The sequence below is a fragment of the Pteronotus mesoamericanus genome, unplaced genomic scaffold, assembly GCF_021234165.1.
Source record: "Pteronotus mesoamericanus isolate MK-2021 breed Mesoamerican mustached bat unplaced genomic scaffold, CSHL_Meso_final scaffold_118, whole genome shotgun sequence".
NCBI classification, from domain to species: Eukaryota; Metazoa; Chordata; class Mammalia; order Chiroptera; family Mormoopidae; genus Pteronotus; species Pteronotus mesoamericanus.
The window spans coordinates 11,519,428-11,546,066 of record NW_026555301.1 but is presented as its reverse complement, the minus strand read 5'-3'; the positions used below and the strand labels follow the sequence as shown (position 1 = coordinate 11,546,066).

At 38.3% G+C, this 26,639-nt stretch overlaps 1 protein-coding gene across 2 annotated transcripts in view; it reads left to right on the top strand.

Annotated features, from left to right (window-relative positions):
• RALBP1 (ralA binding protein 1) overlaps nucleotides 1-22,583 on the top strand; it is a 59,405-nt gene extending 36,822 nt beyond the window's left edge. For both annotated transcript variants that reach the window (XM_054587358.1, XM_054587359.1), the window contains exons 4-10: nucleotides 2,019-2,368; nucleotides 3,644-3,805; nucleotides 4,792-4,923; nucleotides 10,343-10,450; nucleotides 18,351-18,472; nucleotides 18,710-18,833; nucleotides 20,654-22,583. In XM_054587358.1, the coding sequence (XP_054443333.1) occupies nucleotides 2,019-2,368; nucleotides 3,644-3,805; nucleotides 4,792-4,923; nucleotides 10,343-10,450; nucleotides 18,351-18,472; nucleotides 18,710-18,833; nucleotides 20,654-20,920 (1,265 nt within the window). In that variant the 3' untranslated portion in view covers nucleotides 20,921-22,583. The remainder of the gene's footprint in view (nucleotides 1-2,018; nucleotides 2,369-3,643; nucleotides 3,806-4,791; nucleotides 4,924-10,342; nucleotides 10,451-18,350; nucleotides 18,473-18,709; nucleotides 18,834-20,653) is intronic.
• Nucleotides 22,584-26,639: the final 4,056 nt, after the last annotated feature.

Below are 26,639 nucleotides of genomic sequence, written 5' to 3'. Positions count from 1 at the left end.
TTTGATTGTTGGGGAAACCTTTTACATAATCCTGCAGATAACATATTATCATTTAAGAGTATTTTGGCTCAATTGGTACTATTTTATAGGAGCTAAACAAATTACAAATTGATTTTGATTTACTTATAACTCCTTAGTAACAAAAATAAACATTTAAATAAATTTGAAATTTTGACTTTCAAGAATATTTTATGATGAATTGATTTTTAAAGGATTAAATAGTAGTAACAAGCTGCTTCTCTCACATGGTTTTGGTAGGCATGGGGGAAAATTTGATTTAGGTGAAAGTTTCTCTGAAGAGTTTCTACAGCTTTGCTAAAAAATTTCTTTTGTCTTTGAGCTATTTTCGATGTTTGTGCCTTTTGGAGAGTCAGAGTCGCAGAGCTCCTCTTCTTTACTTGTGAGTCACAGCATTCAAACGGAGCTGTTCCTGCTGGCTTTTGGAGGTTGAGCTCCTGCTTTGATCAATTTATTTGTCTTTTTTAGCTCTGGCAATATGCTGCATTCAAGCACATTGTGGACTACAGAGTTTACTGCTGTGGCTTTTTTTGAATGCTAATAATAATAATGTTTTCTGCTGGAGCTTTTTGGTTCTCATTCATATATAAGTACCAGTTTTAAAATTTAAATATGTATTAATATCATTTTGCATATGCTCTTTCTGTATCTGGGATGCTTTATTTGAAGTGTCTGATTTTTACAAGGAAAACATTATGATAACAATTGCAGGGTAACAGCAAACCAAACACATTCTAATTGTTTACCTGTAGAATTTCCTGAGTAGGCACTTTTGGGGGAAAAATTAAATTTGTTTAAAATACGTGTGAGAGAGAGAGAGAGGAAGTCTTTGTCTTTGCCAGGAATTTCACTTAAAGTTATCACTCACTGTGTTTACTCATATTATCATAATAAGAAAATGGGAATTATTTCTAACTTTTCTGCTTCAAAATAAAGATCCAAAAATGAGATTTGTATTATTATTTGCATCTTTGGTATACTGATTTTGTCACTGCCAGTTAAGTTACACACTGATTATAATGCCATTAAAAGGTTTTTACATAAAATAAGGAATGCCAAAGCCCAGATATCAGCACTGTAAGTGTAAGATGCTGTTCAGATTAGATGACACTTTAATATTCTCATTTGCCATTACAGTCTCTCACCCTTAAGTTGCTGTTTATTTCAAATAATTGTCCTAAAGTTTTAAGTAGGAGCAGTCACTGTCCCTGAATTATGTCACTTAAATGCAGATTGGACTAAACACTTAAAAATTTATATAATGTTTGAAAAACATTGTATGTCAATGTTTCTTTCTGTCCAGTGAGAAAAGCAAAATAATTTGATTTTAAAAACCCAAATTTTACTTTTTTTTTGTTCCAGCTCTATTCCAGATTAAGAAAATATGTAAAGAATTCAGACTTGAAAATAAAAATTAGATGGGGATTATTTAATGGAGAATAATTTTCAAAGAGTTTGTTTAGATAGCAAACTCACTGCATTTGTGCTACAATTTTTACTTATAAAAAAGTAACTACCCACAACTTTTCAACATGCTTATATATGTTCAGTTGTGTTTTATGTTTTCAGTCTTGTGACTAGATAGAAAAAACAGTTGGATGCCTATGTAGAACAAGACTTTATGCTTACATTGTAGGTTGGTTTTTGCCTCAACTTTTACCTACCTATCTTTAAAGTAAAAAAATTTTTTTCCAGAGTTGATTGGCATATTTGCTTAATGTGTTCTTGGTTGCTCTGACTTCTGTTTTGAATATTGAGTTTTCTGTCATCATTTAGCTTTTGGTTAAATTTGCCCTCGAATTACATTCTTTCATTATTATCTTGTTTAACAGAGAAATCATGCGAACCTTGTACAGATAAATACTTTATAACTAGAGGTTTATTGTTGTCAGATTGGCTTTTCTCAAATTTATTCTCCAGGGGTGGTTGCAAGGTTGAAGAAAGCTGTTTGATATTTTTTTCTCGATATTCTCTTTCTCTCTGCATTTGAATGTTTTAAGGAATTAAATCAAAGGTGGATGAGCTGAAGGCAGCCTATGACAGAGAGGAGTCTCCAAATTTGGAAGAATATGAGCCTAACACTGTAGCCAGTTTGCTGAAGCAGTACTTGCGAGACCTTCCGGAAAATCTGCTTACCAAAGAGCTTATGCCTCGCTTTGAAGAGGCTTGTGGGAGGAGCACAGAGAGCGAGAAAGTGCAGGAATTCCAACGCTTACTGAAAGAGCTGCCAGAATGTAACTATCTTCTGATTTCCTGGCTGATTGTGCACATGGACCATGTTATTGCAAAGGAACTGGAAACAAAAATGAATATACAGAACATTTCTATAGTGCTCAGCCCAACTGTTCAGGTACATGTGCCCTCTGATTGCTGGCCCTGGGGAGTGGGGGGAACATTTTTGTTGTTTAGTTGCACCCATCGCAATTAACCAGTGAAAGTAAATAAAGGTTTAGCTTGAATAGTGGTTTGTTTTCTTTCACAGTATGGACAGTGTCAACATAGAGGATGATGAACATATTTGCCCAGTGGCTTGTAGCTATATAATATGATTATTGCATAATCTTTGGTATGGTTTTATAAATCAGTTCCTGATAGAAGTGGCCTGTTGTCAGTAGATAATAGTGGTCTGTCGTCAGTACAAGAGGAGCTCATGGTACCTGCCATTACAGAGTTCATCTATAGAATTTTAAAGATCTCAACTATTTCTTCAAATGGTATTATTACTTCATTATATCACACACATCAAACTCAGGCACGAAGAGACCTAACATTTGTTTGGGTAGGGATTGAAACTGAGGATTCCATTCATAAAAATAGATCCTAGAGAAGCGTATTATAGAATCTTAATCTGAGAAGACATTACTGTTAATTGGTATCTCTTTATAACAAAGATACTTGGCCTTGATTTATTGCTGCTCACTTCATACTCACATAGAGCACGTGTTTTTCTTTTAATTTGAGCAATTGATATTACTATGCAGGCCATATACAAATGGCAAAAAATAAAAAACTACATTTTAGTCATGATTTCAGAGTTTGGCAAATAATACAATTTTAATAGGGATGACAGTATCAGAAGATTCAGGTGTTGTAAGAGTAGGTTTTAGGTAGAAAGTATTTTATTAGCTTTTCAGCCACCTTAATGTCCAATCTGGCATGTGAACTTCATATTTAAACACCGGCTATGCAAATATGCCCAGAAGGCTTTGTTTCTGGAGTGAAGTCTCAAACTCTCAGCCCAGCTTTACAACTGCAAGTGCTCTTACTGCCTTCATATGCTTTAATGGACTAAGTTGTATGTGTTAAAAGGTCTCAAGATAACAAAAAAGACACAAGATTTTTTAAAAATCAGTTAATATTATAGTATTAAGAAGGAAAAAGTTGATGGTCAGCAGCTTCTGCATCCTTTTCTTTCCAGTTCCTTGTGGTGCTTAAGTACATGACTTAACTCAAAGTTTTTGATTCTTTTCTTTAGATTATCTGCTAATTAGCAAAGCACATCTAGTCACTACTGAGGGAAACTTTCATTCATGTGTTTAGAAAAGGATATACTATGCAACAGACACAAAGTAAATGAAATAAAATAACATTAACAACTTTCTTGCAAATCTTTCTTTTTTCTTAGATTAGCAATCGTGTCCTGTATGTGTTTTTCACACATGTGCAAGAGCTCTTTGGAAATGTGATACTAAAGCAAGTGACGAAACCTCTTCGCTGGTCTAACATGGCCACTATGCCCACACTGCCAGAGACCCAGGAGAGCATCAAGGAGGAAATCAGGAGACAGGTGTGTGAGCCCAGCCTATGCTTTAGCATTAAAGAGCCTGCGTTTGCTCTGACCTGTTGGGAGACTGATGATGGTGATGATGGAGATGAACTCATGTTCATTGAGTACTTTCTAAAGTATGTCTGGAGCCATGTTAGGCATATGTTACATGCCAATTAAGTCAGAGTATCTTGGAGAGACCATGGGTTTTGAAATAAAAAACCCGGCTTTAAATTATTGCTCTGTTTCCAATTCACTGATTTTAGGCGAATCACTTAACCCTCTTAAGCTTTGATGATCCCATTTTAAATTGGGCCCTCTCATAGTTTTGATGTGAAGATTACAATAAACGAGATAATGCATTAAAGATGCTCAGCATGGTGCCAGGTACATTGTTCACAGCTCAAAAGTGTAAGCTTATCCAGACAAGGTTGTTACTAATGACCATATTTTACAGATAAAAGTACTGATATTTTAAGTAACTTAACTCTGATGCTCATGGTTACTAAGCTAGAGAACCAGGATTTGACCCCAAATCCTCTGCTTTTCCACGTCCTACTTTGATAGGAAAAAACAAAACAGTGCCATTTGGTTGTATGTGTATGTTTGGCAAGCTGAGTAAGAAATTCAAGATGAAATGAGAAATTTACTTACATTTGATTATTATTACGTTTTATTTGCATACATGTTATCAAATCCTTGCTTTTTTTTTTTTTTTTTTTCCTTTTCATTTGCTCTGAGCTCCCATTATTTCATTGATAATGTGTTGGGAGAGGGGATATAAATTAACTAATGTTTTACTAATGTAAATTAATGAGGACCCAGTGCCTAGGCAAAACAAATACAAATGATTTTTTAGTCATATCCTTAAAAAATAACTTCTGCTGTTATTTCTCTTTTTCAATGATATTTGAAAAATAGTTGATTCTATATCTATAAACTGCATGGTTTTATTTTAAGGTGTTAAGATATGAATGGTCACAAGTGTGTGGTTTGTTGTTTTCTAGGAGTTTCTTTTGAATTGTTTACATCGAGATCTGCAGGGTGGGATAAAGGATTTATCTAAAGAAGAAAGATTATGGGAAGTACAAAGAATTTTGACAGCCCTCAAAAGAAAACTGAGAGAAGCTAAAAGACAAGTGAGTAAATTTATTAGTTTGGTACATCGTATTTATAATAAAATAAAGAATGTGCTGGAGTTTTTTATATATTTTTTACATTTTTTCTTTAAAAATACAATATATACATGTCTCTTGAAGTGGAGGTCCCTGGTGGAAAAATTGTTCAGATTTTCCTTGTTCTGGATTATTGGTTCTTCAGCTTGGTATCAAAGAAATGTTTCATTTAAACAAATTATATTGCTAAAAGATGTTTTGTCATTTCCTGGTTGGTTGTACCTGTATAAACAGCTTTCTAAGCATGAGGAGCAATTGGAGAGTGATACATTTCAGAGACTGCTGAGGAATTTGAGTCAGCTCTTTGGGAATACATGGAGGTACTAAAGGTCAGGAGGGATTTTTTTTTACCTAATAATAGGAAGAGTGGCATGTGACTCCTGATTAAGCTTGGATTACATGATTCAGACTGTTGATCTCCCTTGTAGTTTAGTATATGTTGCCTGGCTCTGGGACTAAGTTTCCCAGCCTCACCGAGGCTAAGACTCCAGATCTCTGGACCCTCTTACAACCCACATGCAGGTTCAGTGGCAGGATCCGAATAGCACTTCCAAGGAATGTTTGTTGGCTTATATCAGATTGGGAGAGCATGATCGGTGGTGGTTTGCCGTTGTGGTTGTACTAAAAGATAAAGGCTACCCAAGTACTTTTGATGCTTTGAAGTTAGAAGTTTATATTTATGTGGAAGATAGCTTCGTCAGAAAAGAAACATTCGGTAATTTCACTTATATGTGGAATCTAAGGAACAAAATAAATGAAAAAACAAAACAGAAACAGACTCATAGATGTAAACAACAAACCAATGGTTGCCAGAGAGAAGGGAGGTTGAGGGATTGAGTGAAAAGTAAAGGGGTTAAGAAGTACAGATTGGTAGTTACAGAATAGTCATGGGGATATTAAGTACAGCAAAAGGAATATAGTCAATAATACTGTAATAATTGTGCATAGTGTCAGATGGGCACTAGAATTATCAGGGGAACACTTTTTGTAAATTATATAATTGTCTAACTGCTATGCTTTACACCTGAAATTAATGTGAAATAATAACGCCAGTTGTAATTTTAAAAAAGGAAGCATTGATGAGATTTTTACACATGCACTCTAGGACTAGTAGAGTAGCTGAAGCCCTTGTGTATTTTGCTTCCTGTGCCTCTCGTGATTCAACCTGGCATCAGGTTTTAGACTGACCAGCCAGGCCTCATGGTTATAGTTGTTAACCATATAACATTGCCTGTGTCTTTAAATGAAGGACCTCTACCTAGGACGGGTCTAAAATAGTTTTGTTTCTCTTGTTTCTGGGTCTTTCTTGGATACAAGGAATCATGACATAACAAATTAGAGCCAGTAACAGAAAGGGATGGTTTACCATTATCAGTGTTCTTGATATTATCTTTCCATGCCTGCTCGCTCTTTCTCTTTCTTTCTTTCTTTGCTTCTTTTAAAAAAAAAAAATTTATTTTCAAAAAATTTTTAAATCATGTTTATTCTATTACAGTTGTCTCAATTTTTCCCCCTTTGCCCTTCTCCACCCATCCCACCCCCACCCCCCTTTCCCACAGTCAATTCCCACTCTGTTGCCCATGCCCATGGGTCATTCACACATATTCTTTGTCTAGTCTCTTCCCCTTCTTTCCCCCATTGTCCTCTTTCCCCATCCCCTCTGGTCACTTTCAGTCTGCTCCATGTTTCCATGCCTGTGGTTTATTTTGTTCGTTAGTTTATTTTGTTGACTAGAGTCCACTTATAGGTGAGATCATATGGTGTTTGTCTTTCACCAACTGGCTTATTTCACTTAGCATAATATTCTCCAGTTCCATCCATGTTGTTGCAAAAGGTAGGAGTTCCATTTTTCTTTCTTCCTTCTTTCTCTCTTTCTTTATCTCTCTTTCTTTTTTTCTTTCTTTCTTTTATTAAATGCAGATTAATTTTATTTTTTTAAAAAGTCAGTCAATTATAATATATTAAAAAATTTTAAACCATTTTAAAGTTTCAGCAATTAAAACAACATGACTCTAGCACAGAAATAATCAAGTAGATCAATGAAATATAATGAGCATTCTAGAAACAGATGTATATATCTGTCTAACAATGTAATATATGATTGAATTGATATTTCATATCAATGGGGAAAATAAGGCTTATTCAACAAATACGGTGCATGGACCACTATTACTTGAAATAATACAAATATAGAGCCTGATTTCACACATTGTGCAAGATATATTCAGGTGAGTTAAAAATCAATATGTAGACTCAACACTTACTCATGATAAAAATGCTCAGCAAACAAATTTTTCATCCTGATAAAAAGTGCATCTGTGAAAAATTCTATGACCAAAGTACTTAATGGCAAAATTCTAAATGCTTTTCCCCTAAGACTGGATGTACAAGGCAAAGATTTCTGCTATTACCATTTGTATTCAGTGTTGTACTGGAGGTTGTTCATGCTGGTGCTGTAAAGCAAGAATAAAAAAAGCACACAGATTAAAAAGAAGTGAGAGAGGGAGTGTGTGTGTATGCGCACGCGCGTGTGTATGAATGACATCACCTATGTACTAGGTGGGACCCGAAAAACCCAGAATTATTTTCTGGAGGGCAGGTCCCTTGTAGTACAGGGTTCCCTGCTAGGTGAGTGTTCTGGGAACACATCTGTATCAGTGTACCAGCTGGTGTTGTAAGAGGCCGTGTTTGGCTTCAGTGAATTTTTTGTAAGACTCTTTCATCATGTTTGCCCATTTCATGATGGGTGATTTATGAGCACATCTGCCCATGCTCCACCCTCCCCATTCACATGATCTTGCCCTGATCAACTTTTTTTTCGTTTCCTCTGATGATGAAAGTCCTCAAAGGTAAATGTTTTGCTGATGTGGAAGAGGTGAAACAAAAAATGGCAGAAGCACTAATGGCAGAAGGCCTCAAAATCGTTGAGTTCAAAAACTGTTTTGAGCAGGGGAAAAATGTCTCAGTAAGTGTATTGCATCAAATGGAGAGTACTTTGGAGATGACTGAAGTTTAAACATGTAAGAATAAATACACAATTTTTTATAAATTCTTTTTTTAATTTTTGATCCCCCTTCATATAGAGCAACCTCATACTTTCTCAAGGAAGTAGTTGGTTCATCAAGAAATATCATTTCTCTCCTCCATGATATTTCTTCCCACGATGAGGTTTGTGGATCTGTAGAGTGTTTCAGTATTTCATAGCTGTGTCTGAGCTTTAAAAGCATTCTTGTGTTCTTTGAGTACTTTGATGGTGACTGAAGTTTAAACATGTAAGAATGCATACACAATTTTTTATAAATAAATTCCAATTTTTTATGGGTTCCCCCCCTCATATAATATCTTAAGGAATCTAAAAAACTAATAAGTGAATTTAGCAAGGTTGTAAGATACAGGTACAGGTATACAAAAGCCTATTTTATTTTTATGTATTAGCAGTGAACAATTAAATATTGAACCTAAAAAGAAAAAACAAGATGTAAGTAACATGGAGCAATATATCTCAGTATTGCTAAGATGTTAGGTTTTCTCAAATTGATACATGGATTCAATCCCAATCAAAATATGAACAGGTGGGTTTTGTAGAAATTAATAAGTTCTTCTAAAATTTATGTGGAAATGCAAAAGACTTACAGTAGCCTAAACAATTTTGAAAATAAGGTGGACTCACACTACCTGATTTTAAAACTTGCTATGAAGCTATAGTAATCAAGGATAGACATATAGAATAGAGAGCCATAAATAGACCCACACATATAAGGGCAATGAATTTTTAACAAAGATGTTATGACAGTTCAATGGGAGAAATATTTTCTCTTCAATAAGTGGTGCTGGAACATTTGGATATCTTTATGCAAAAGAACAACCTTGACTCTTTCCATACAACAAGATACTAAAATTAACTCAGAATTAATCATACGCAAAGACCTAAAGAAAACTTCAGGGGGAAACACAGAAAATCTTACTGACTTTTGCTTAGGTAGTGATATCTTAGGTCTATAAAATAAAAATCTGATAAATTACATTACATCAGAATTTTAAAATATGCTCTTCAAAAGACTGTTGAGATGAATACGAAAGCCAGAAGCTGTGTCAAAATATTCTAAAAAAAAACACATCAGACTTGAACTAGAATATATTTTTAAAAAAAATGTACAACTTAATAAGACAAAACAGTTCATTTTTTTAGATTTTATTGTTCTAGAGCAGTTTTACGTTCATAGAAAAATTGAGAAGGTACAGAGCTTGCATATACCCCCTCCGTGAAACACATGCATAGTATCCCTTACCAAAAGGGTACATTTATTACAATAACAATTCACTTTTAAAAAGGCAAAAATTTCAACAAGCAATCATACCTTTGAACACAGATGATATACAGATCGCAAATAAGCATGTGCAAAGATGCTCAACATCATTAATTATTAAGGAAATAGAAATTAAAATCACAATGAGATAGCACTGCACACCAGCTAGAATGGGTAAAATGAAAAATACCAAGTGTTGACAAGAATGCGGAGCAACTGATACTCATAGTGCTCTTGGTAATGCAAAATAGTACAGTAACTTTAGAAAACAGCATGGCAGTTTCTTATAATTAAACACATGTTTACCATATAACCCAGCAAACCCCTTCCTAGGTATTTAAGAAAACATATACCCACACAGAGCATATATAAAATGTTCATAACAGCCCTAGTGATAACAGCTCAAAATTAGGAAGGACCCAAATGTTTGTCACCTGGTGATTGGATAAACAGATTGTGGTACATTCACATCATGTCATACTACTCAGCATACTACTGATACAAACAACAAAATGGATGGTAAAAGCATTATGCTAAATGAAAAAAATGAGATAAAAAAGACAACTTACTGATTGGTTGAATTTATATGAAACTCAAGAAAAGGCAAAAGTATAGCAATGGAGAGCAGATCAGCGGTTGCCAGGAGTCAGCAGATAGTGGAAGAGCCCAAGGGTATTTTGTGTGGTGATAGAAGTGCCCTGTGTTGTGATTGTGCTGGTGGTTACTTGACTGAATACATTTGTTAAAAACTAATGTATGCTTAACATCAACCCCTCTTTCCCACCAAAAAAAAGTGTCATAGAAGGCAACTTGCGTGCAAGGGCCATGAAAATGGTGAGCACATTAACCAGAATTGCACATTTTTCACACTATAGCTACAGGTTGAGATCTGCATGTTACTTTCTAAGCCCAGTTAACAAATGCCCGTCTATCCAGGTGGTTCCTCCAACTGTTAATGTTATTTTTTTAATTCTAGGAAACAAGTAGTAAACTTCTAAAATGGTGATGGTGTGAATTTGTTGAATATGTGATATATATAGGCTGACCGATTATTTTTCATTTGTCTTACTTGACAGGAGTGTGAAACCAAGATTGCACAAGAGATAGCCAGTCTTTCAAAAGAGGATGTTTCCAAAGAAGAAATGAATGAAAATGAAGAAGTTATAAATATTCTTCTTGCCCAGGTAAGCTAAATTCTTTTTCTCTAATTTGCAAGCTTTTTTAAAAATAAAAATTATATATGTATAAGGTGTACAACATGATGATTTGGTGTACATAGTGAGATTACTACAGTCAGGTTAATTAACCTCATCTCCTCCCATAGTTAACTTTTTGTGATGAGAGCACCTGAAATCTGCTCTCATGCATTTCCAATATTTAGTACAGTATTATTAACTATAGTCGTCATGCCTATGCATTAGATCTCCATACTTACTCATCCTGTGTGAGTGCAACTTTGTATCTTTTGAACATCATCTCCCCATTTCCCCCACCCCTCAGTCCCTAGTAACTACCTTTCTACTCTATATTTCTTTGAGTTTGACTTTATTTTAGATTCCATATGTAAGTGAGATCCTACAATATTTGTCTTTCTCTGTCTGGCTTATTTTACTTAGCACAATGTCCTTTAGTTTCATCCATGTTGTTAGAAGTGGCAGAACGTCCTTCTTTCCATGGTTGAATAATATTCCCCTGTGTGTGTGTACACACCACATCTTTATCCATTCATCTGTTGATGATTGGGTTTTTTTCATATTTTTGGCCCTTGTGAGTAATGCTCCAATGAAAATGGGAGTGCACATATCTCTTCAATACCCTGTTTTCATTTCCTTTGGATATATATTAAGAAATGGGATTACTGGATTATGACTGTTTTGTTTTTATTTTTTGAGGAATCTCATTGTTTTTTATAATGGCTGTACCAATTTATATTCCCACCAACAGCGTACAAGGGTTCCTTTTTTCTGCATCCTTGCCAACACTTACTGTCTTCTGATTTTTGATAATAGCCATGCTAACAAGTGTGAGGTGACATCTCATTGTGGTTTCGATTTGTATTTCCCTGATGATGAGTGATATTGAACATCTTTTCACACATCTGTTGTCCATTTGCATGTCTTTTGAGATGTCTGTTAGGTCCTTTGCCCATTTTTCAACTGAGTTGTTTGAGTTCCTTATATTATTAATACCCAAAATAATATCAAAATATTTTGGATATTAATCCATCACATGTATGGTTTTCAAATACATTCTGTTCTGTTGGTTGTCTCTTCACTCTCTTGACTGTTTCCTTTGTTGTGCAGAAGATTTTAAATTTGGTGCAATTCCATTTGTCTATTTTTGCTTTTGTTTCCTGTGTTTTGGGGGGGTCATAACTAAAAATATTATTTGCTCACATCAGTGTCAAGAACTTTTTCTTATGTGATTTTTTTTAAAATAGTTTTATGGTTTCAGGTCTTATATTCAAAACTTTAATCCATTTTGAGTTTTTTCTTTCCTTTTTTTTAATGGAGTAAGATAAAGGTCCAATTTCATTCTTTTGAATGTGGAAAACCAGTTTACCAACATCATTTCTTTTTTTTAAAATTATATTTTATTGATTATACTATTACAGTTGTCTCAGTATTTTCCCATTTGCTCCCCACCACCATTATTCATATCCGTGGGTCATGTGTGCAAGTTCTTTGGCTACTCCATTTCCTATATGGTACTTTATATCCCATGGCTATTCTGTAACTACCTATTTGTACTTCTTATTTTTTTTTAATTACTTTTTTAGATTGTGTTTATTTTTAGAGAGAGGAAAAGGGAGGGAGAAAGAGGGGGAGGAAAACATCAATGGTTGCCTCTCTCACACCTCCACTGGGGGCCTGGCCCACAGCCCAGGCATGTGCCCTGACTATTTGTACTTCGTAATCCCCTCAACTCTTTGTGCATTTCCCCACACCACACCCCTCCTTTGGCATCCATCACCCGAATGCTCTCTGTATCCATGATTCTGTCCCTGTTCTTGTTTGCTTAGTTTGCTTTTTAGATTCATTTGTTGATAAATATGTATTTATTGCCATTTTATTGTTCACAGTTTTGACATTCTTTTTCTTAAATAAGTCCATTTAACATTTCATATAATTATTTGGTGATGATGAACGTTCTAGTTTTTTTCTTGTCTGGGAAGGTCTTTTTCTGCTCTTCAATTCTGAATGATAGCTTTGCTGGGAAGAGCAATCCCAGTTGTAGATCCCTGCTTTCCCTGAGTTTGAGTATTTCTTGACAGTCCCTTTTAGCCTGCAAAGTTTTTTTTGAGAAATCAGCTGACAGTCTTATGGGAACACCTCTGTAGGTAACTAACTGCTTTTCTCTTGCTGCTTTTAAGATTCTCTCTTTATCTTTAACATTTGGCCTTTTCATTATGATGTGTCTTTGAGTGGGCCTCTTTGCATCCATCATAATTGGGACTCTGTGCTTCCTAGACTTGCATGTCTATTTCTATCACCAAATTAGGGAAGTTTTCTTTCACTATTTTTTTCAGCTAGATTTTCAATCTTGTGCTCTTTCTCTTCTTGTGGCACCCCTAGGATATGAATAGTGGTGCATCTGAAGTTGTCATAGAGGCTGCTTATTCCTCATTTTTTTTGGATTTTTTTCTTGTTGTTGTTCTGAGTGGTGGTTTTATGTTTCCTTGTGTTCCAAATCATTGATTTGATTCTTAACTTCATCCAGTCTACTGTTATTTCTCTGTAAATTGTTCTTTATTTCAATTAGTGTATCCTTGTTTCTGAGTGGGTCTTTTTTAATGCTGTTGAGGTTCTCACCAAGTTCATTATAAACAGTGTTTTGAACTCTGTGTCTGATAGATTGTTTTATCTCAATTTGTTCAGTTTTCTTTCTGGAGCTTTGATCTGTTCTTTCATTTGGGCCGTGTTTCTTTGTCTCCTCATTTTGGCAGCCTCCCTGCGTTTGTTTCTACGTATTAGGTGGAGCTACTGTGACTTTCTGTTTTGGGATCATGGCCTAATGTAGTAGGTGTCCTGCAGGGTGCAGCCTCTCCTATCACCCAAGCTGGGTACTTGAGGTGTGTCTTTTGTGTGGGCAGGGTACAACCATCGTTTGTAGTTGAGCTTTGATTGCTGTTGACAGATCAATGGGAGTGATTTACTCAGACCAGTCATCTGCAAGGACTGGCTGCGACCATTGACCATCAACCTCAGTCCTTTGTGGAGGATCAGCTATGCAGGGGGCAGGGTGGTGGTGCTCTGACATGGCCTGTAGTTAGCTGTCCACTTGGTGAGCAGGATCTGGTGTTTTGGGGGTAGTGCAGGCTATGGTCTGCCCCCACCTGTGTTTCGCTCAGGGCATCTTGCCTGAGCTATAAAGCAGTCCGATGTGGCTGATACTTGTGCTGAGCTTGGAGATTCCCAGGCAAAGCTTAACTATGAATTTAGGCTGGCTGCTGCTAGTGCCAGGCCTGGGGTCACTTAGCAAGAGGTACCAGGGCTGGGGGCTTACTGAGGCCAGCTGTTGCTTGTTTGATGGGATTTAGGAATTTGTGAAGTGTGAGCCAAAACCAGCCATTTAGATGGGAAAGTCATGGTTAACAGTTTGGGTGGGCCTGTAATTGGGTGAGATGGAGTCTCAGGGCATCTCCATGGCGGGGCAAACAGTTTAGGTTGAAGGCATCTCATACATGGCACTCTCCTTCTGACCTTGAGGCTCTGTTGGGGTAGAGCTCAGAAGAGGGACAGTAGCCTCTGCCCACCTTTCTGTCTGGGAGAATGATGTCCCCCAGCTCCTGCCTTGATGCCAGACACTTCAGTTCCTCTCTGAATGCCACTGGTGCTTTTCAAGCTGCCACCCTGGTGCTGAAGCTCAGAGGGAATGAAGTCTAAGTCTGTCTTTCGATTCTTTAAGGGGAACTGCTTGGGACTTCCGAAGTTTCTTCCTCTGACTCAATCCCCACTTATTTTTGCAGCCAGAAGTTATGGGAACTTATCTTCCTGGCACTAGGACCTTGGTCTGGGGGCCCTGGTGTGGAGCTGGGACCCGTTGCTCCTGATATGTCCCCCCCGAATTTTTTCCACCACTCATGGATGTTGGATCAGCCCCTTCCTACCCATCTGTATGGATTTGGTTTCTTTAATTCTGTAGTTGACAGACTTATATTCAACTTGATTTCTGTCAATTCTGAATGATGGTTGTTCTGTATTGTAGTTATAATTTTGATGTTGTTGTGCAAGGAGATGAGCTGTGTCTACCTACGCCACCATGTTGACCAGAAGTCCTAACACTGTTTCTTGAAGAGGCTGTTCTTGTCCCATTGTGTGTTCCTGGCATCTTAGTCAATGATCAGTTGAACATAAATGTGTGGATTTGTTCCTGGCTCCCTGTTCTGCTCCATTAGTTCTATATTTTTGGCTATATGCTAGTACCATACTGTTTTGATTATTATAGCTATGTGTAGTATATTTTGAAATCAGGTAATGTGATGCTTCCAACTTTGTTCATTTTTTAAAGATTGCTTTGGTTATTTATCAATCTTTTGTGATTCTATATGAATTTTAGGATTGTGTTTCTATTTCTGTGAAAAACACCATTGGAACTTTGATAGAGATTTTGTTGAATTTGTAGATTGCTTTGGGTAGTATGGACATTTCAATAATATTATTTTCTGATCCATGGACTTGGTACATCTTTCCATTTATTTATATCTTCAATTTCTTTCATCAGTGTTTTATAGTTTTCAGTGTATAGATCTTTTACTTCATTAATTAAATTTATTACAAGTATTTTTTTGTGCTATTATAAATGGAATTGTTTTCTTATTTTTCAGATACTTTGTTAGTATGTAGAAATACAACTGGTTCTGAATGTTGATTTTGTATCCTCCAACTGTACTGAATTTATTTATTATTTCGAACAACTATTTGGTGGAGTCTTTAGGGGTTTCTATATGTTGGATCATGATAATCTGCAAACAGAGACAATTTTACTTTTTTCCAATATGGTTACCTTTTATTTCTTTTTCTTGTCTAATCACTTTGGCTAGGACTTCAGGTGAATATTGGCAAATGTTTTTTGGCATCTTGAGATCATACAATTTTTATCTTTCATTCTGTAATGTGGAATGTCACATTTATTGAGTGTGCTGAACCATCCTTGTATCCCAGAGATAAATTCCATGTGATCCTGACATTTGATCTTTTTAATGTGTTGTTGAATTTGGTTTGTTAGTATGTTGAGGATTTTTGCATCTTTGTTCATCAGGGATATTGGCCTGTAATTTTCTTATCTTGTAATGTCCTTGTCTGGCTCTTGGTATGAGGGTAATGCTGAACTCGTAAAATGAGTTTGGGAGTGTTGCCTCTTCAGTTTTCTGGAAGGGTCTGAGAAGCATTGGCTTTACTTCTTTAAATGTTCAGTAGAATTCACCTGTGAAGCAGTCTGGCCAGGCTCTTTTGTTGGTTGGGAGATTTTTGATTACTGATTTAATCTCCTCACTCATTATTGGTCTGTTCATATTTTTTGTTTCTTCATGATTCAGTCTTAGTAGGTTGTATGGTTTCAAGAACTTCCATTTTTTCTAGGTTATCCACTTTATAAATATTGATAGTAGACTCTTACAACCGTTTGTATTTCTTTTTCATCTGTTGTAATATTTCCTTCTTCATTTATAATTTTATTCAACTGATAAGTTTCAGTGTATTGTGTTTCTAGTTTAATTTGTCTCAAGATACTATTTGGATTATTTCTCTGACCCATTGGTTATTCAGGAGTGTGCTGCAAAACTCATAATGGTCATCTTATAATTTGAGAAGCTCAGCTGTAGAAGTATGAGTCTTTTAATCAAACTTGTAAGGTGATTTCGAGATTTTAGACTCTTCTGCCTGGTGTGTCTTCTATCTCTATACAGGGTGGGGCAAAAGTAGGTTTACAGTTGTGAGTACATGAAACAGAGTTTATTCTTTTATTATTTATTAATTACTGTATTTTCCTTATTAACAACTATAAACCTACTTTTGTTCTACCATCTATGCTGTTTGTTTAAATGTTCAGCTGGAGAAACTACTTTCTACTAGATGATTGATTGCTTCTTTCTGGACACTGTTCTAGATGCTTTACTTAATCTCTAAATTGTAAGTATGTTCTCTAATTCACAGATTAGTGTTACTTGTTTCATATTAATGAGATTGGAGTTTAATAAACATTTAAAACATCTCCTTTAATGTTTATTATAGAATGTTATTAACATAAATATTTACATTAGTTGTAAATATTGGTAATTAAATATTTATTAAAACCCAATCTCATTAATATGAAACAAATAACACCTGGGCAAACCAGAGCTCCCCACCTCATTAGATATCATTAGACATTTTAATTTTATTCTTTGCAGGTGAAAATCCATTATCGATGAATTGTTTTATTTTTCATTCATTGATTTGACAAATAGCTCTTGAGTATCTATTCCAGGAATAGAGCTGAACATGAGTGCCTTTCTTCCTTTTTGAATTCCTCAAGTCAACCTTTGTCTGTTCTAGAAATTACCAGAGTTTAATCAGTAAGGAATGAAGGTCTAGGCTCTGACAACATAGTCTGTGCCCCCAGAAAGCCATGGGTGTGGGATACCTAAAGCCTGGTAAGTGTTAGTCCTTTTCTGTCAGTTCTGAAAAGTACTTTATTTTGCCCAGCAGGAACACGTAACTACTGTATTTTGCTGTGTATAATGCACATTGTTTTTGCCCAAATTTTTGATGGAAAAATTAGGATGTACATTATACCTGGGCAGTACTAATCCTGTATCTATCTTCTATGACGCATAAATATTGTAAATTTGTTACCAGTACATAAACTTTCTTGTACCTTGTACCTATTGCTGTATTTTGTAATTATTTGTTACATAAAATTCCTTATACCATAAAATGCTCAAAAATAAATGCTAAAATTTGTAATACAACAAACAAGTATCTAAATATAAATAAATAAAAAATTGAATTAAAAAATTAAAATGAAAGATTTTTTTCCTGGAAGTTGGGGCCAAAAATGAGGGTGTGCATTATACATGGGAGTACATTATACACGACAAAATACAATGTTCTACCCTAAAGAGAGAATAAAGTCCCAGATTATGCCTTATTTCAGAATTTTTTAATCTAGTAATTCTTGGAACATAAATGTGTGTGCTTAAAAACATGAGGGAAATAGTGTATATTACATCTCCAAGGGAGACTCCTTATGTGTATTGGGGGTCTTGAGTGGTTCACTTTAGAACTTGACCATAGTGTCTTTTAGTTTGATCGTAAGTTCTCCCCCTCTTGGTACCTGTTACTTTGGAAAGAAATGCTGTAGATTTTTGTTTGTCTCTAGCTCTCATTTTCATAGCCTTATATCTCTATTACCTTCCCAGTTTTGACTGTGTTTCTTCTTTATGTTGAAAGGGCTAGATCTTGGACAGACAGGGATTTTTCCCCTTTCGTGATTCAGTCCGTTTTGGAAGTGCATATTCTGTTAAAGCTGAATATTTCCTATTTGAATATTATTTATGGGAACATGGTTGAGGACGATGGTGGCTTGTGGTGAGAAGAGATTTCTTCTGTGAACATCTTCCCTTCAAGCGTCTGCTTTAAGGTGATGCTGACACCAACTGTACTACATCTCTTAGGTTCTTCTGTTCTCAGAGACACTACTGGAGGCCACCTTGGCCCTAAAAGAGACTTTCTCTTTATTGAGAAGTGGGAAGGTATTCAGAAAGGATTTGGAAGCAAAAACTTGAACTTTGGCTTTGTGCCCAGTGTGCTAGCCCCATAGGAGCTTTCGCACAGCAGGAACGTGACTCCCAGGAGGCATTTTCTGTCTTGAGAAAAATCTAGTCATTCCTCCCTAATAACTTAGTTCACTTTTTCTCAAAGGAGCCTCTTCTTGACCATAAGGAAACAGGATGTTATTTCGGTTGTGCAGTACAAGCTTTCCCATAACTTGTGTGTTAATGTGTATAGGGCTAAAGAATTCAAGTCAATATAGGAAACCCCCAAAAAGTGACATTTCCTAGACTCATACTCTCAAAGGTGTTCACCATGATCATTGTTTTAGGAGAATGAAATTCTGACTGAACAGGAGGAGCTTCTAGCCATGGAGCAGTTTCTGCGCCGACAGATTGCCTCAGAAAAGGAAGAGATCGAACGCCTCAGAGCTGAGATTGCCGAAATTCAGAGGTAAAGGAAAGGCAAGGGTTTTGAAATTTCCAAAAATGTTTACTTGTATATATGCATAATGGCCTCAAAAGAATTAGGCCTGCAAAATTAATCATTCTAAGTTTCTAAAGTGTCAGTAATGGTGTTATATTAAGTAGACCTGTGAAAACAGGGTAAATCTAAAAGAAGGGAGCTAACAGAGCAGCACTGTTTTCTCTAGTTATTTGTAAAGTTTATCTTGATCTCTCACCCTTATAGTCGTCAACAGCATGGCCGGAGTGAAACTGAGGAATACTCCTCTGAAAGCGAAAGTGAAAGTGAAGATGAAGAGGAGCTTCAGATCATTTTGGAAGATTTACAGAGGCAAAATGAAGAGCTAGAAGTGAGTTTTGGGAGAAGATAACCAAAAGTCACACTAACTTCTAGAAAGTTGTAGTAACTATGTATTTCCCCTTAGAATTTCTCTCTTCCTTGGTAGCTAACTGGGGAGGCTGAGTAGAGAGGAGTTTCACTAAAGAGCATGCAGGGCACAAGCTAACTGCTGGCTGAGCACATGGAACAGGTGTGGCCTTGTCAGGCTGTCCCTGAGGTGTGGTGACTTTTCCTGACTAAAGTGTACCACACAGACCTTTCTCTTCCACTTAAAGGTGAATCTCACTTGACTGGGCCAGTTTGAGCAGCTCTGAATGACCTGGTCTGTGTTCCTAGAGAAAATGAACAGGAAAAAGAAATGCTAGTGCAAGAAGGAAAAATCTCCTAAATCTCTCCCTGGGAGAAAGGAGGGACAAAGTTTTCTCTTGGTCCTTAACCTGTAAAGCAGCGGGTGAGAGTAAATTCAGCACTAGGAAACTGAGAGACAAAAGAAAACAAAATTAAATGATTTTAATCAGAATTTTACTTCCTACCCCAAATAAAACATTGTCTCCAGATGTTTTACCTAAGGGCTGAGAGAGGCCATTCTCTTCTAGTGCATTCAACTGCTACAGCAAACCAGAGCTGCCCACCTCATAGGAAATTAGATGAATTCCTTACAAAAACCACCACAAAAGTCCTGTCCACAGAATGTGTCCTCTCCACAGAATATGTAGATTGAGTTTACAGAGGCTGCCCACCGAGGCTCAAGGCCAAGACCCTCACTGTAACCAGGGGTGTGGTGGGAGCAGCGCAAGCCGCGGTTGAGACCTAGGTCACCAGGTAGCTTCCACTCTTTAGAAAGTTTCATGTTGGTTTTCTTAACATTTTACAGATCATATTAAAATGCTAAGTAGGACAACATATAACAGAATTATAGTACTAGATATACAACGATAATACTCTCACGGTTTGAACCAAGATAGTCCTCTCTCTCATCTATCAGACATCCAGGTCTGCCATCCTCCATTACAGGGTTTTTCCACTTGGGGTCTCAAGTGGCTGCTCTAAGCCTTGTGCACTCTTAGCCATCAGGAAGGAGAAAAGGAACCAAGGGATGCCAGTTGTCAAGAGCGAGATGCGCAAGTGGAACCCAGTGCTTCCACTCCTAGCCTATTAGCAAAGGCTCAGTCACATGGACATAGCTAGCTGCAGACGGGTCTGGGAAGTGCCCTGTGAGGAGGAAGGGAGGCTGCAGTGTGCAGCCAGCAGCCTGCCACAGAGGAAGGTTGATGGGAGTTTGGGATTCACTGTTTTGAGTTACCTCAACTTGGTTGAACTAGTATAGAAAATTTAAAACTGGTAGTAGTAGTTTTCTGTGCTTTGACTAAGCAGCACAGTTAAGATGTGAAGGAATGCTTTTCACAAAAGACATCACTTTTGAGACAAATCTGGGCTTTTGTCCTGTCTCTAATACCCCACACCTAATGGCTACTAAAGTCATTTTTATCTTCCTCTTCTTTAAGGGCTGGTCAGGGGCCAGTGCAAAAACATAAATCTATTTTAGACACTAGAAACCTCAAGTTATTAAAATAATTGTTTCCTATTGGTATATTTGTGTTTTCCAGATATGCTTATTCCTTTGTATTTAGGAATGGAGTTTATACTTGAATGTTTAAGTGCCTCAGTTGCATATTCATATTCATGTTCTCCACTTCATAGCTGAATTAACTAAAATAAAAATGAATTCTTACATAGGATAGGTGCCCTTGCTAACTGTTCTCTGCTCCAGAATCACTGTCATTTTGACCTTCTTGAATGACAATAGGTCTTTTTCTGTCGTTCCTCAAGATAAAGAACAATCATTTGAATCAAGCAATCCATGAAGAGCGAGAGGCCATCATTGAGCTGCGAGTGCAGCTCCGCCTGCTCCAGCTGCAACGCGCCAAGTCTGAGCCGCAGGCACAGGACGATGAGGAGCCTGAGAGGCGTGGGGGTGCTGTCCAGCTGCCTAGAGACAGTGCCCCGGAGACAAAAGCAGCTAAAGAGCAGCCAAAGGCAGGCAAGGAGCAGGCCAAGCCGTCCCCGAGCAGAGACAGGAAGGAGACGCCCATCTGAGCATCCTGTGGGTCGTGGAATCCGCCAGACCTAACAAGACCTGTGCATCTTACTGTAAACCCGAGTCAGAGTGCACAACTCTCTGCTGTACATTCTGTAAAGATATCTTTTCTTAGAGACTCTTCCGTCTTTCACACATATGACTTCTCCGCGTCAGGCTCAGGTTACAGGGGAGGAGAAAGCAGTGGGCGAATTGTGGGCTTGTAGGAGACAGATGAGTTTTCCAGATAGCTTATTTGAAGATTAATTTTCTTTGTTAACTTAAAGTAACTATTTTAACCCTTGAGTGGCTTCTTTTTAAACCAAAAATCATCTTTGCTTTTTTATTATGGTGGAATCAGGATCTCTTTCTCTTGTTCAAGGGGAGGAGCCAAACAAGGTAAATACTCTTCCTGCCTTGTGGCTCGCCCCACAGTCTCACCCTCCAGGGTCACTGCTTACCTAGTCACTCTTGCTTGTGCCTTTTATACCTTTTTGGTGCAGATTATATCATGGGGAGCTGCCTCATATTTCCTGACTGGCCAGAATGGCTCTCATGGGGGTTACCTTTACTCACACTTGTCACCTTCTCCTTTGACAGTCCCAAAACACAGTTCTTGAGCCTGTCACCAGAGTGGCCTAGTTGGTCTCAGACAGAGCTGCGTTGGCCGGCCAGTCCTGGAGCAGCCTGGCCCAGTGTGGAGGAGGGGCCACCTCGCTCCTTCTGGCTCCTCCAGGTTCTCATTGCTATTGATTAGCAAATGTTTTTCACTAGGTTGGTCCAAGGTAACTGCCTTGGCCTAAGTGATCCACAGAAGGGATCTGTTTCTCAAACCACAAATCTCCTATGTGACTGACCTTCCATTAAAGACAGAATGACTTAGATTGCTTGCTTGGGCTAGAATGTAAATGTCTCTTTGCCTGAATAAGCCATATATCATGTTAAACAAAAGTTCTCAATTATCCACATCATCTCAGTGAACCTGCCAGTGGACTTCCAATTGACAAGATTGAGCAATAGAAAAAAATTTCCCTTTTAATGGTAGCTGTGATCCCGAACCCCGTTTTCTTGCTTTTGCCACTTCCCTAGTGACCTGAAGGGTCTTGGAGGCTGGCCCTCAGTCACCTTTGTTCAGTTACGCTCTGTTTTGTCTGAATAAACAGCACCCATGAGGTAGGTCAGCTCTCATGGCTGTGAAGACTCACAGTCAAGGTGATGGAAACAAACTCCCCCCCCGTGAGGGCTCTGTCCTCTCCTCCTCCTACTTAGTATTTATTTTCAGCACCTGTTTGATGCGGTTTTTTATCCTCTATCTATTGCACTGTTGTGACTTGTTGGCCATTATTTGATTTTTGTACCAAAAAAAGCTTTGTTATAGAAATCAGCATACTATTTTTTTAAACCTGGAGAGATGATATTATGGCGACTGAAAATATGGTCAGGTGTCAAATATAAATGTATAAAAGCCTTCTTGCTGTCCTGTTGGTCATATTACATTCATTTTATATTTACTGGCAATATTGGAGGTTTCTTTTTGTTTGTGTAAGCTCTAATTTCTATCAAGGTGTCATGGATTTTTAAAATTTAGTATTTCATTACAGTTGTCTCAGTGTTGGTTAACTAATTTTTGCCAGAACCATTATTGATCAAACAAATAAATTCAACAGCCATTTGAGAAAAAAATGCTTCTCATTTTTTGGTATACATTTTTTCTTTGAAATAATTGAGTGCCCTGTGGCTGTTAAGGAGTTGGTTTGGTATTTCTTTAGCTCCTAAAGTGAAAAAAAATGTTTTAACTCAGTTTGTGTTCCTCACCCAGGCAGAATTGGTGCTGCTCACTGGCTGCTAGGGTTTGCAGCAGTGCCCTCCACCTTCCCCACCCAAACCAGTGCTTGCCACTGAATGAGCACGTGTTTGCACAGCCCAGCTCTCCAGGTCTGCAGCTGCTTCTGCGAGTGATGTCCTGGTTCCACTGGAAAGTGAATTTTGCCCTTCTAGCATGATGCACGAGTTAGCTGGCCCAGCTTGGCAAAAAGGCAGGCTGGTTATTACTACGTGGCTTTCCTGACAGAGATCTGTCAGGTGGATTACCTAACTAATGCTGATCAGATGATTCCTGAGTGACCAGCTTCAGATTCTATTTCTGGGAGAGCTGGGACTGTATGTCTTGGTTTGGTGATGTGGGGCCTTAGCATAAGCAACTCCTTGTTGTGTCTACCTGCTGTCTTGTTTTTCACAACAGGAAACTAAGGCTCAAAGCAGTGGTGTAACTTGTAGGTGGTCGTTACTGCCCTCATTGTCACCACACTCCCCTGAGACTGAGAGGGAACAAAACAGTGTCTGCAGGTACCCTGGAACCAGAAGTTCCGATGGGTTCAAAATGGGCATAGGGGAGGGTAAACAAGTATGATCCTCACCTGAACCAGAGTACCACAGCAGAGTGCCACAGCTCCAACAAAAGGCAAGGAACTGATGACAAGTCCAGCTACAATTAGAGAAAGCAAGAGCCATCTCCGGGAGGGTGTGTGTAGCCTTCTGAAAAGGTTGCACCAATAATTTTTTGGTTTGTCACATGGGGATCAAAAAATATGTCATTTATTGTTACTCAGATTATGCCAGTGACCTCTGCTGTCAGCCTTCATAAGCAGGGAGTCAGTAGTGTAGCGGGAGGAGTAAGTGTACTGTAATGAAACATTAACTTGGCGCTAGTCAGTGTGGCGGCCCAAACACACACTTGACCCAAGGGCAGCTCCTCCAGGGATGAAGAGAGCTGAGGAGGAGTGGTGTATAGCTCCCTGGGTTCAATCTGTTGATTTAGGCTAACCTTACTCTGGGGTCATCATGTGAAATAGACACCCTCTTCTATTTGAATTTCAGATCCACAGTGACTAACCACTGAGTACAAGGGTGTCCCAGGCAATCCTGGGCTTGAGAACCCTGGGTTTTTTGCGGGGGGTGGGGGGAGTGGATTGGATTTATGAGCCCCTTTGCTTATAGCAGTAAGCTCAACAAAACCTTTTTCTGCCTTTTCTCTTCTTCCTGTATCTTTCTTTCTTTTTGGTCTGGTTACACCGACAGTTTCTCAGCTAGCAACTGGGCTAATAATGCCTATTACAAAAGGTTTAATGATTCTAAGTACTGTACACATCAGTTATTATTACTTGGGAGACAGACAGAAAAGAACCCAGGAAAGATTTAGACATAACCAGATTTGGCTCTTTGCCCGAAGTGTAAAAGTGTGAGATACTCACTAAGCACATGCACGTGTTCTGATACCGATGTCTATGGGCTGCATGTTACTTGGTCACAAATTGAAGCAGCTATTAAAGATGGTGAGCCAAACGGAGTAGTCTGGGTGGCTAGAGCAGGCAGCTACACTAGTTCTACGACGCTGCTGTACCTGGCTAGCTCTTGCCGCTTCTGGCACCAGCAGGAAATCTGCCTCTGTATGTTCCTAGACTTTGGATTCACCAGCTGGTGCTGCCATCACAGCTGCTGTATCATGACTGCCTGTCACAATGGCCAGTCACTGTGTGGGCCATTGACACTGAATGAATCTTGAAGCATTCATTTGCAACTGAGGAAAAAAATGCAAATATTAGATGCTTAACAATCTTTTTGAATGTTGTGCTGTTGAAGTTAAGGTATCAAAATAATGGGCTCTGACTGGTGTGGCTCAGTTGGTTGGGTGTTGTCCCACAAAAGCAAAAGGTCACCAGTTTCGTTTCTGGTCAGGACATATGCCTGGGTTTTAAGTTTGGTCCCCAGTCAGGGCACGTGTGAGCCAACTGATTGATGCTTCTCCCCCTCTCTTCCCCTTTCTAAAAATGAATAAAAATCTTTTAAAAGAAGCCTAATCAGTGTGAAAGATTCATATGCTAAACTTACTGAATAAAAAACTCTATAAATAACAGATCTTGTCAAATTTAAACCAGCAAAATTTGGTCTAAAAAGTAAAGATTGGAAGAAGTAAACATACAACAGCACTGCACAATGTCACATAGACTAAAATGTGATCATTGAATGGAATACTTGTCAAGCTTTCTAGGAAAGAATTCCTAAGGAAGATAATTTCTCTAAGATAAAACTATAAAAAGTTTATTCTCTATAGAAAATGGGTTCAGTAATTAAACTGGCTTAATGGAGTTCAAAGAAAATTCCTTTATCAAAGACATCACTGTTGGAATTTTTGTGTTTAAGTCAAGGTTTTTAAGATCAGAATCTCTACTAGGTAAAAACGTTCCTATTCAAGGGGTCACAAAATTACCTCAGTTTTCAGTTTCCAATGAAGGGATCTGAGAGTTGGGCCTCCTTTCCCACCCTCACCTAAAATGCCATCTGGTTTTCTAGTGGGAAGGAGATCCATGATCTTTAACAGGCCCTGACCTATCCAGGTCACTTAAAAGCCATGAAGCGTCTAGCCACCCTCCACATGGGGTCCCCCAGTGTGTCCATCCACACGTGGGCTCTGGTGCAAGGTGCTTTGGGGGGCACTGAACCCAGCCAGGCCCCTTCCTCTTGCTGGCACCTCCCCCCTATGGCCAGCTCTTACCCCTGGCTCTAGTCCGTTCTACAACTAGCATGATGAGTTTATAAAGGCTTATGGCAGAAATTAAAAAATACAAAACCAGAAAGTCTTGCTTACTCATGTTTATTTCCAGACTCAACTTTTCCTCTAGTTTGAGTCAGGATTATTCATTTTAAAGAAGCCATTTTGCTTGGTTGAGTTATTGGGTCCTTCTTTTCATCCCTTTTTACTCACTGCTTCCGTCTCCTGGAATTTACAGAAATGTTACCATACATGGAAACAATCATGTGTTCTAGAGCCTGGGACACAGCACTGTTTCCTATAGATGGTCCGTTTAAAACCTTGCCACCCGTCCTCGCAAAACCACTCAGTGCCCCGCAGTGCACTAAGACGTGCCTGGTGGTTCAGGCATTCCCTCTTCCCCTTGATACTGGAGGGGACATGACATTCCGGACGATTCCTTCTGCATATTCAGCTCGCAGTGTGCTGAGAAATATCCATCCCCGTAGAAAGTGGAACCTGGACCTAAGAGGTGTAAGAGTAATCAGTAAGGAGCAGTGCATCCAGTGCCTGCTCAGTAGACTGAGGGTTGCCTAGAACAGTGGTTCCTGACAAGATGTTGGCGGCTTGGGCAGCTCTTAGGGCACCAACCTGGTGATGCTCTCAGGAACTTGGTGCTTGTCCAGTTCAGAGTTCGAAGGCTCTAAAAACAACAGTGGTCTGGCACCACAGAACTATCCCTAAGACTTGGCAAAAAAGGTGACCCTTCAGCCACTCCACCAAGTGGTCAAACAGGAAGTCGGCTGGCTAGCTAAATTTGACGGGGGGACACTCAGAAAGGTCACAAAAGCTCACAAACATGTTTCTCTCAGACAAGGGTAAGGGCGGTAGCAATCACTTAGCATCCCATGAGCTAGAAGTCAGACAGGATGGTGAGGAAGGAGCCTGTGGCTGGGAGGGCTCGGTGGAAGGGGAGGACGAACACCTGGCAATGACCAAATGCACGGGCTGAGAGAAATGCAGTTTTCCTCTTCACCTTGGTTATTCAAAAATCCTAAGATATCTCAGAAGATATTAGCTACCAATGTTAAGTCCCTATGAGGACATAATTATTGCCACTCTACTCATTTTTCTATTGTGAAGTTAACAGTCTGAGTATGAATTGTTTTGCAGTTGTTGGTTTTTTGTTTTTTTGTTTTTTTTGCCTCCTG